The sequence below is a fragment of the Stylophora pistillata genome, chromosome 1, assembly GCF_964205215.1.
Source record: "Stylophora pistillata chromosome 1, jaStyPist1.2, whole genome shotgun sequence".
NCBI classification, from domain to species: domain Eukaryota; kingdom Metazoa; phylum Cnidaria; class Anthozoa; order Scleractinia; family Pocilloporidae; genus Stylophora; species Stylophora pistillata.
The window spans coordinates 6,853,358-6,865,000 of NC_142519.1; the positions used below are offsets into that span (position 1 = coordinate 6,853,358).

Here is an 11,643-nt window from a genome sequence, read left to right on the forward strand (position 1 = left end):
TTATACAACTGTTTACAAATTTTAAGAAAAGAAACCTTCAAGAAGACATCAAGATAGAAATAAGTTTGAAAATCGCCGATCTTAAGCGGAATTGAGCCAGTTGATCATGCACAACTATCGATGTTGTGTTGGGGGCTGTGATAACGATTCAAGATATCCTGACAGAAATGTTAAACGAGGACATATAGAAGGCGAACTTCGCTGGCATTTCTTTCCAAAGGACGCTAAAAAGAGAGCAGAGTGGACTGCACAAGTTTCGAACGGCTGGATATCATAATCAAATAATCTGCAGTAGTTCAAAATGCATGTTGACTAAAATGTGTGAAAACTGTAATAATTAATGTTTCTTGAACATGCTCTTACACTGAACAAATATGTAATAATCTATTGGATGGACTAAGTATAGTGGCCTTGTTAGAAATTAGTTGAAATGATGTAGGTATAATATTTTTATCCATCAAATATATTTTTTTATATCATTCTATATATTTCTGTGCAACTTAAAGATCCTTTTTGGTAAAATATTAAGAAAAAATGGGAGCTTTCAATAAATTATATCATGTGTTTATTCCATTTTTTCCTGTTTAATAGATGACAAAATGCTAAAATGGAATATGCAAATTAATGCATTTATAAAAAGTGTAATTTAGTAATAAAAGCCCACATTCTTTCTTTACAATATCGAGTTGCTTTTAAGTCTAATATTATTATCAACTGTTTGTGCAACATCAGTCATTGGGTGCCTGTTGTAACTTACATAATAATAGTGCTACAGTACATAAACTTAATTTCCTAATGCAAGTTGAAGGCGTGGCTCGCAAACAAATGTGGAATCCTCTTTGTCATTTACAGCTACACATGCACAGTGGTACCACATGGTACATGATTCACATTCGATACTGTTATCATTGTCATTTGCTTCAAACTCGTAAGGTTCTAGGCAGGGCTTCTCACACTTTAGACAGTACACAAGTGGTCTGAGGCGAGGTAGTACTCTCTGTAGATAGGTCTTGAAAAATAAAATAAGCTTGGACATTAAGTCTTGCCATACTTGAGGGCTAAATTCAATAGCCTCAATATGTGGTGAGCCTTGAGTGGTCCAAACACAAAAATAGGTCTTCTTGTATCCAGTAACAGCCATCTGGCCTTGAACTCGGCAGTAGTATTTGGGCTCATCCTCGGTGTAAAAACCTGTGAATCTCACGAGTGACGTAAAACAAAGACAACAAAACATTATAAACAATAGCGTACAGCAAAACAATACCTCATGAAACAAAGAAAACCTCGACAGGTTTTTACACCGAGGATGACCCAGTATTTGTGTGACTGTTTCAGTTTCAACTTGCCATCTTTTTCCTCTAGAAAATCTGGAAGTAGGAATAGGCCTTCCTTATCTTGTACTGACCAATGTAATTGCTTGAGAAAGCTTTCATGTTTAAAATGTAGCTGAAAACATTCCAAAGACTAGTTTTGGGCTACTTTTTTAAATCTTCGTCCCAGTCAGCCATTTTAATTTAATCTTGTTGGATCTTGAAGCGTTCCAGCAGTGCTGTATACTGCGATTTCAGAGTCTTGGCGATGTCTTCAGCAGACTCTTTTACTCGGTAGTTTTTTGCTCAAACGCGACAACGTACGAGTGGCTAAATCGGAGTATGTTCCTGTCGAAGATAAAGCTCGTTGTCGAAGGTAAAATTTTAGTTCTTTTGTCTTCATATCCAGGAAATCTTCTAGATGTTTTGTTGCCATCTTGACATAAACCGCGTTGCGTTCGACGGCAAGTTCGCGTTGAGTTTCTTCGTCGAGTTTCCGGTTTTGTACACGATATTTTGCTTGTCTTTCTTGATAATATTTGTCTTGAATGAGTCTTCTCTCGAAATCTGTGACCATTTATGCAATAGCGAGTGAAATAGACGCGCTAGACGCGAATAATTTTAGTGCATGAACAAAGGAAGCATTCAACTGTGTCCGCCATATCGTTTTGAATGCCCCAATTACCCATCATGCAACTCACATCATGAACCGGTCTATGCCGTCAGAAAACAAAAATGGTCTTAAGATATTGAATTTGTATCTTCGATATACTTGATCATTAATTTGCTTTTACTGCAAACAAATAAGTGTTTTTCTTACTTAAAAGGGCCTAAAAGTTGCGGTGCAATAAAAAAAATTAATAAATAAATAAAATAAATAAATAAATAGAATAAAAATCGGCCAGGCTTCATATGATTTTTAAATAAGATAAAACTGAAATGAAACATGAAAATGGTTTTTCGAAATACTCCTAAAGATCTTCTCGAAGTTTTCCTTGCGTTATGGAGACTTCTAAACAAACCGACACCGTAATTACGATATTCTGGCACGTGTCACGTGGCCCTCCCACGCACGCCGGATTGCCGTATTTCAAGAGAGAATTCTTCATCTAAAATGCAAACATCACACGCTTTTACTTTTGTAATTGGTTAGATCATCAGTTTTTCAAGCTAGAAAGAATTGAAATGAATCAAAATATGGCCGCTTGTTTGCTTTTCCCCTCTATTTTAGGGGTATTTTCCGTTATTTTGGCAAAATGGTGAAAATTGTCAAGTTTGATTGATGGCTTACAGGACCCCCATTGATACCAGTGCTCAGTACACCGAAGGGGTTATCCTGTATGAATATTATTATTATTATTATTATTATTATTATTATTATAAAACAGACAACCATATATTTTTACGTTTGTACATAAAGATCCAGGTTTCTGCTTTTACTTAACGAAATATTTTGTGTTGGCTTGAGATTTTCGAGAAACATACACATCATGAATTCACTGCATTTTTGGCACGGATTTTTGCAGATTTTTTAACAAAAACTTAAAACTAATATAGCTCTCTAAAAAATTAGCATCTGGATAAACCGTTTGATCTGGGTCGTAGGTTTATTGTGGGAAACAAGTAAGCCAAATTTGAGCGAATTCAGTGGGGGGTCGTGTAGACTCGTCTGCATGGCTTTCAGGTGGACACGTTCTTAACGTGAGCTCTAATCGAATAGCCCCATGACGACTTGAACACGGACAAAGTGTGTAATTCTGCGAACCCCACTCAAGTGGGGTTCGTACATATGTATGAACTCTGTCACGTTCCACTCGGAGTCTTCGATGGAAACTGTGTATAAAACCTGTTTGGATGCGGTCGGAGAAACTAAGGATAGATCGAGAAATTCGAAGCGAACCACTTTAAATTTGGAAAGATTTGTATGCCGAGTGCCGGGAAGCGTGTTATCAACGAGCATCTTGTTCAAAATTCAAATGAATTAAGGCTGATGGTTTCGAAAGAAACTGTTTGGGGCTGCGTCGGTGTTCAAAATTCGTCCATGTCGACGCGTAAATGGAAGCTGGCAGTTTTGATGTGTTATGAAGCTTCACCTGCTCCTCTGTATAAGTAAATATGCTTCTCTTTCTAAGAAAAAGCCGATGTAGTTTAGTAAATGGTTTTAATCTTTGAAATTCAGAGAGATTTCGTCCATGAAAGATTATGCAAATTCACGCCTGAAATCAAAGCGAACCGTAATTTGAGCTTTTTGTTTACAGAAGTTGGAAAGAGTACCATATAACCCCATACATTAATTATGCATTCAATTTCATTAATTTTGTATGCATCCCATTGTTTTTTAAGACAATGACTTATTCTCATGGGTTTAGCATATATACATTACTAATAAGTACTTAATAAGTACTTACTGCTTCAATAAAAGAGAAATTGATTGAAAGCGGCTTTTTCGTCTCCATTCCTTTCTCACGTTCTTCTCCCTTCTTTCCTTTATTCCCAATTCCCTTCTCCCCGGTTTTTTTTTCTTTTCTTTCCTTTTTACCTTCTTGGCAGTTCTGCTGAGCCTTGAACCATCGTTCCTCAGACAACGCGTTATTATCAGACCATTATCAAATCATAGCCTTACCACTATGCTACGCAAACCAGTTAACCAAAAGCTACTTTTTCTTTTACCTTTCAGTAAAAAATTTTTCATAACAATATGTGCATTGATATAATGCACCAAAGGTCCCCTTTGCACAAAGAATGCATTTCTTCTTCTCTACGATTGGCCAAATACCACATAGAAAACAAAATTTATTCATACCTCTTTCTAATAACATCAACGAAAGAAGAAGATAGAAAGAAGAAGAACAACAACTCGGAGACGGAGAGACTGAATTTTATTCGACTTTCTCGAATATTATCGGATCACGACCGGTGCATACAGTGGTGTAAGGATCACAACCTGCTTGCGACGTCGGTAAAATGTCCTCGAGCTGGGTGCAGCAATGAACTTAGCTGGACGCGACGTGCTTCATCGCGAGACGGATACGAGTGGCGATGTTTAAAAAAGGGTTGCGATGGAATGGCTTCATTGCGCCGGAATTCACCGGTGCGCACACACAGGGCATCGAAAATACATGGTGGGGAATCAAGCGAGGTTTGCCCCAAACAGGAACATCCAAAGGACTTTTCGATGGCTACCTACAAGAATATATGTGGCGTCAGCACTACGGAAACGATCCCTTTGGAAACATTATCGAACATATCGCCCAACTTTATGAAGTCCAGAAAGACTAGATACAAAGGTTTCTTTGCATCGCTGTATGCACCGGCCTTCACGAACAATTTTCATCACTAGGACACGAAAGGATAATGAGAGAATCAACCAAAACCACAAGAACAGGTAAGACACACCATTTATTTAAACTTTGCATTGATAAACTTCAAAGCCTGACCGTAGACTTAACGTTATTTTCCGGCCAATTTTACGCCTTCAAAGCGAAACTGAACATGAAATTATATTTCAAAATTAAAAACCTCTGGAAAATGCCTTAAATTTCTCGTTTTGCAAAGTCAAAACGCGCCGAATTTACCCTGTTTCAAAAAAGACTTAGAAAAAAAAATCCAAATTTTGAAAACAGAGACTACTAGTCTCTGCAGAGTTTTATTGTTATCGTTATTGTTTTCATTGAACAAAGACTGAATGCATAATTAATGTATGGGGTTATATGGTACTCTTGCCCAGAAGTTTGTGTGATATATAAAAGTAAAGTCGGTCTTCTCAAAGCGAAGATGTTGTACACTGAAGGGACTTTTATGTAGGTAAGAGGTGCTTATTTCATTACTGGTCTTTCTTATTTCGATGTCTTGTACCGTTTCTCTTGATTTAGAGCACAATTCCATTTTTGTTCTCGTAGCCGAACGTAAACAAACGAACTGAATACATTTTGGACCGGGCTGGAATCCCGTGATTTTAATGTTGATGACCTTTTTTTACCTGATAGAAAAAATTATAGTGGATGGCCGATTTATAGTGGATGGACACTTTAACTAAACACCTACAAAATTAGAGATGATGTTTACTTTAATGTCACCGTCGCTTTAGAGTGTCTTGGTCTCCAAAAGCACGTAAAAAAAACATGGCTTCAGTTTTATTGACAAGTTTCTTTCTAAGAATGGTAAGTTTCCTTCACCTTTTGCATAAGTTATTGAAATGGTTGTAAAATAAATTTATTATGAATAATTTTTAAACAAGAACTTCATCAACTTTGAAGTTGTATTGGTTATCATTTGTATGTTAACAGTGGTGGAATTTATTTAAGCAAACACTTAATTAACATGTTGATGAAAATAATTTCTGGTTTCGAAAATATTATGAGCCACAGTACGGTATACTTGCATCCAGTCACAAAGGACAAAAGACAACCACACTCTGATATAAGTCTTCTCCCCAGGCATTCAAAACAGCTCTGTGCTCAACAGCAGTAGAGACGTTATTAGTTATGCAGCATTTGTGATGTTAGCCATGAGATACCAAGGTACAGAAAACAGCGTTGAACCTCTACGAAAGCGATTGTTAGGCCCAATTCTACTTCCACCTACTGGACTGATTGGCACTCAAGCACCCATTGTAGAACTATTATGTTCACTATGTAGAACCTTCATCAATTTTGACATCGTTTAACAATATTTTATTATTATTACGAATCAACTTAACGGCCTGCTCCCAGATGGCTTGCTAGCTCAATTGGTAGAGCGCTGCATTAGTATCGCAGAGGTCAGTGGTTCGAATCCCGTACAGGCCTGATTTTTTTCAGGTCTGATTTTCGCTATTGCACAAATAGCGCTATCTACTGCGAAGGATCGTGTATCATACAGACTCTGCAATATTTATCATCCTTTCCGACATATTTGTCAGTAGGAAGTGGTTTGTGGGGGCACACTTAGAGAGCCGGAGGACTTCCCAGGATAGCCTTACGTCAAATACAACTTTTAACTTAATTCTTTCATTTTTATACGTTCGTGGTGCATAAGATATCGTAATTTGTCGCAAGCACTCCCCAAGTCACTTTGCGGTGCAAGATTAAATTCAAAACAACTGAGTCACGTTCTAACGATTTTAGTCGATACTTAAAAATTGTGTTGCACTGTTTCCTTTTCTTCCATCCACACCCGAAGAGGTTTATCAAGAGTGAACGTATCCTCGCTTCTCAACTGGAAGTATTCCTTAACTCTAGAAAAGAGCTGTTTTAGGAATTTAGTATATTTTATAAGTGATCTTGCAATTGCGAAATCCACTCAATATATTCTAATAAGCTGAAGAGAGATTTGATGGCCAAAATAGGGACAATTGATAATGCTGTTGATATTATCATTGCAAGTCTCGACCGCCTCATGTCAAATGTGCAAAGTGGATCTCATTACCTTCATCAAACCAGCAATACATCTCAACAGACGTTCTCGAAATTCTTGAGTTTTGAAAATGTTTCAAAATCATACAGGATGTCATAGCCTCAGGCGATAATTATGAAATGACGAGGTTTGCATGACGCAACGATCTTACAGTCAGTGCTCGAGGACCTTAACTCATTCGAGGTCATTTGTGACGAACTGTAGACGGTGATGGATGCTCCGAGGTATTTTGATATTTTCAACAGATTGAACTCTTAGTGAGCTATCAGTAAGCATTAATAAACAACAGAGCTATTGATGAGATTGAAAAACTTGATCTTTAATAAATCGTTTAAAACCTTAAGACCTTGAAAAGGTAATGAGAAAACAGGCGCATTAATGTAACGAAAGCGTTACCTCGATTATGAAAGCGGTCGACTCTACCTTTTATAAACTACGCAATCGTATATGCGTATAGCACAGACCATTGCACTAAAAATCTTAATTGCTTTGTTTTATTTTCCTTTCGACCACACATCGAAATTGTCGGTTTATTCAACCCAGGTTTGTTTTATGAAAGCTCCAATTTTAAACTCCAAAGAAGCTTTATTTGTCAAATGACTAGACTAGATGTGGAATTGCTTACAACATCTGAAGAAAAACGCTGTGGGACCAGATCTCATTCCCTTTTGGATTTGGAGGGATCACGCTGAGATCTTTACAAGTGTCATTCATAAGATCTGGAATGTTTCCTTGAAAACTGGCAAGTGGCCCTTCTCGTGGAAAAGGGCCCACGTGATCCCCCTCCCTAAGGTTGACATCCCTAAGGGCAAGCAGGGTTTCAGAGGAATTAAGATCACGCCTGTAATTGTACGTGCGTTCGAGAAATCTGTGTATAACACCCATGCACGAGACATTGTCGAACAGCATCTGAGTTCAACACAGTTTGCTTATAAGACAGGGGGGAGTTGCACTGATGCGTTCTTGAGCATGCAGCATATCATCTACAGCTATTTAGACGAACAAGACTGCAAAGCCGTCCGAGTGTTTGCAATGGATTTTAGCAAAGCATTTGATTGTGTCAATCATGAACTCTTATCATCTAAGCTTAGGCAGTTGCCATTGAATCCCCTTATTGTGAACTGGTATTTAAGTTTTCTCGAGAAACGCCAGCAGCGAGTAGTTTATAACGGTTTTAAGGGACAGTGGCGTGAGGTTAATATGGGTACAACACAAGGCAGTGTCAGTGGGCCATACCTTTTTAACGTGTTTATTAATGATTTGGAGTTCAATCTAGAAGGTCGCCCAGCCTTGTTTAAATATGCTGATGACTCTACAATCATCGTCCCTTTTTGGGGAAACGGACAGCGTCGCACTGACTTGGTGGATCAGTTTCTTAGCTGGTCCAGCCGCAATCGCATGACATGCAATCCAACAAAATGCAAGGAGATTATTTTCCGTCAGAAAGGTTTCAATCAGGGCATCACGCCAGTTAGGGATATACCGCAGTGTGCAGAGTTATCCATATTAGGTATTACTTTCCAACAAAATTGTAAATGTAGTAGTCACGTGCGCGCGAAGGTAATTAAGGCGAACAAGTCATTATTCATATTAGGATCTTTACGTAAGGAAGGAATGTCCCAGGAGGAAGTAGATCACCTTTTTAATGCTATAGTTTTACCAAATTTTTCTTATGCACTGCCGGTTTATGGTGCCTCAGACTCCGACCTTTCTATAATACAGAATTTTTTGGACCGGTGTTTGAAAAGGAAGTTTATGTCCAAGAATGTAGATATCAGGGATTTTCTAGAGAAGGTGGATAAGGCACTCTACAAAAAAAGATCGAATGACCCCGAATGCCCGTTTTTCCAGTTTTTACCTAAGGAAAAAAACATGAGATACAATCTTAGAAATACGTCAGTCTCTGTCCCTAGAATCCACACTGAAAGGTTTAAGAACGTTTTTAGTAATAGGATAAAATTAAATATGACATGTAATAGTTTCCCTTGTGAGTTTATGTTGTAACTTGGAATATATGATTTTATCTTAAGAAATAAAGATTATGTTATGTTATGTTATGTTAAATAAACAAGCTGTTTAACTCGGGATGAATATATTGCGTTATTAATCTCAAACATACACGTGCATATCAGCCGCATACACACTATCTGCACATATTTGTCAGAACGTTTTTACAAAACGCTAAAAAAGATTAGTTTTAGAGATAATTTTAAATTAGCATGGCATTGTCAGATATAGTTTACCGGTTCAAAGTTTTTATGAACACAATCTTATGTTTCTGTCTCGATCTGTTAAAAGACGCATTAAATTAACTGCGTTCCTTGATAAACCTTGCTTAACTTTAAGTGACTTTAAATTTGACTGATTCCCAGTGGATATCGTGACTAGTACTGCAGTGAGGATAGAGCTCAAGTTTCTAAGAGGGCTTCCTTCTCCTTCTTAGTGGTTGAGCCATGAGTACTTGCATTTCGTATATTTAGTGACCAAATATGACTGGTTTTTTTTGTTTGTCAGTTTTGGCGCTGCAACTTCTTAAAACAGAGCAACCATTTTTCAATTGTTGTTCCATATAAGGTCGAATACAAATAAAGACGTCTCTTTCCTAAGCACCCCCTTGGTAAGCATCTGCGTAGGAGTTAACCGATCACATAGGATCAAATTCTTTATCGAATTATACTGCAGTTTATATTCTCACTTGTGTACGTAAGCACAGGTGAGTTATTTTTCGAGACTCGCATGAAGATTACAAAACAGTCTGATAAAGTAAAGCAATTTTAAGAACTCACAAGAAAAACGCAAGAAATGACAAATGAGTTTCAGGAACATTGATAGCCGGGAGCATCCAATGCTAGGGTGTAACATTTCGTAATCTTTGATTTCAACATGAGGAGGAAACGTTATGAAAACTTGACATTTCAATTAGCCAATGAATTCCTTGCATAAATTCCCTTTTCGAGTCGCTTCCGTAATCATCAACCTGTGTTGGTCCAAGTCCAATGCTGGTATGGAGTTATCGTACACTTGTGTCGCTAACAAAGGTTATTGTTGGACAAAAATATTTAGCAGCCGTAGAATTAAGAGCGTGTCCACGAGAACCAGGCAGGAGGCGATAAATTTCAAATTACCAATTTGGCTCAAACTTGGCCTAAATACTAAGTATCACGAGTTAACAAATGCATGAAAATCATAGTTTAAAATATTTAATTCCTTGGGAGATATAGGGTCTCCTTGGGAGATGTAACGGGGCGGGCGCTGACTTCAATCGATTCTTTCGGTCTGTGAATTTCTTAACAGCGCCGCATCGGAGAATGTTTTATAAAAGACGGAACCTTCAAGCATCTATCTTTCCCAACGGATTTATTGGACTTGAGGGCTCGTAAAAACTGAAATACAACGAGCCGAATAGAGCTATTACTATAAATCTATGCTAATTGAAATGTTTTAACTCGAGCACGCGAAGCGCGCATATATATAATTCTAAACGGCACAAGTATTCTTAAACATAACAAATCTGCTTTCGATTAAATGGTGTACATTTCGGGGTCTAGATAAAGGGAACAAACGATATAACATACCTCTTTCTCCGTTCTATTACAATGATATATTCGACTATCCTTCAATCAATTTCCACTACATGCGCTTGTCACTTACACGTGTGTCGAAGGAAAGGTAATGCCGACAGCTAATCGACATGTCACATGAAACAAGGAGGTATTTACGGTCACGCAATCACAACGATGAACGGTATTCGTTACATGGCTCCCCTAAATTGCGATAGAAATTTACCAAACTAATCAAGGAAACTAAAACCAAATCAACTATTCAAGTCCAACTGTTTAAAATCAAGTCTCTACATAGGCTACAAGCCCATACAGTTCCCAAAATGGCTCCTCAGGTGGGGATTCCCCGGTCTTCTCTCTCTTCACGAGGTAACAGCAAGATAAGCTTCTGAACTGGTCTACACAGACTGGTCAGTGGTCCAGCAGGTCGACCGTTGTCGTCCAAGTTCCGGTCGGCAATCTTGATGCAAACCATATTTCCAGACCATCGGCATCATGATAAGTTTCCTCTACACGGGCGATTCTCCAACAATTTCGCGGTGAGTTGTCATCCATAACGACAACAATCTCATCCACCTGCAGTTTTCTCCGCGGGGCTATCCATTTCTATCGTGGCTGGAGAGACTGCAAGTAATCCTTTCGCCACCTATTCCAGAACTCATTGGCTAGAAACTGGACCCTACGCCATCGCTTCCTGGAGTACAAATCGGCTCGTTGAAATTCACCAGGAGGGGGCAATATTACCTTAGTTTTCATGGTAAGTAAGTGATTGGGCGTAAGGGGCTCAGGCGTCTGTGAAGAATTTATCTTATGAACGGTCAGTGGGCGACAATTCGCGATAGCTTCAGCCTCCACCATGAAGGTTCTAAGGGTTTCGTCGTCAAGCTGTGCAGCATGCCGTGTAAGGAGCGACGCGAGGACATTTCGGACAGTGCGGATCTGACGCTCCCATGCCCCACCCATGTGACTTGCTTCGGGCACGTTTGTTTTGAAATCTACCCAGTCGCAGTTTCTCTTGACCAACTCTTGCCGTATCTTATTGTGTTCCAACGTGGCTAACTCCTGCTGTAGTTCATTCCTTGCGCCAACAAAATTTGTGCCTTGATCGGAGCGCAACTGTTGTACTGGGCCGCGGCGTCCTACAAAACGGCGATAAGCATTCAGGAACGAGTCTGTGGACAAACTGCTTGCGACCTCGAGATGAACAGCCCTGGACGCCAGGCATGTAAACAACACCCCGTAACGTTTCACTTCATGACGGCCTTCCTTGATATACCAGGGGCCAAAGTAGTCTACGGCACTGAAGGCAAAGGGAGGTACAGGTTCTAGGCGATCCTTGGGCAAGTTTGCCATCTTTTGTTCTTGGGGACTACCTCTCA

General features: G+C 38.9%; 1 protein-coding gene across 1 annotated transcript; it reads right to left on the reverse strand.

The window, feature by feature from the left end:
- Nucleotides 1–10,870: 10,870 nt before the first annotated feature.
- LOC148741037 (uncharacterized) lies at nucleotides 10,871–11,617 on the reverse strand. The gene has a single exon (XM_088761741.1). It carries the CDS (start codon nucleotides 11,615–11,617, stop codon nucleotides 10,871–10,873), a length of 747 nt encoding a protein of 248 aa, XP_088617867.1.
- Nucleotides 11,618–11,643: the final 26 nt, after the last annotated feature.

Bases quoted from the DNA above. Each gene is read 5' to 3' on its own strand.
- LOC148741037 (XM_088761741.1), bottom strand. From the start codon at position 11,617: ATGGCAAACTTGCCCAAGGATCGCCTAGAACCTGTACCTCCCTTTGCC.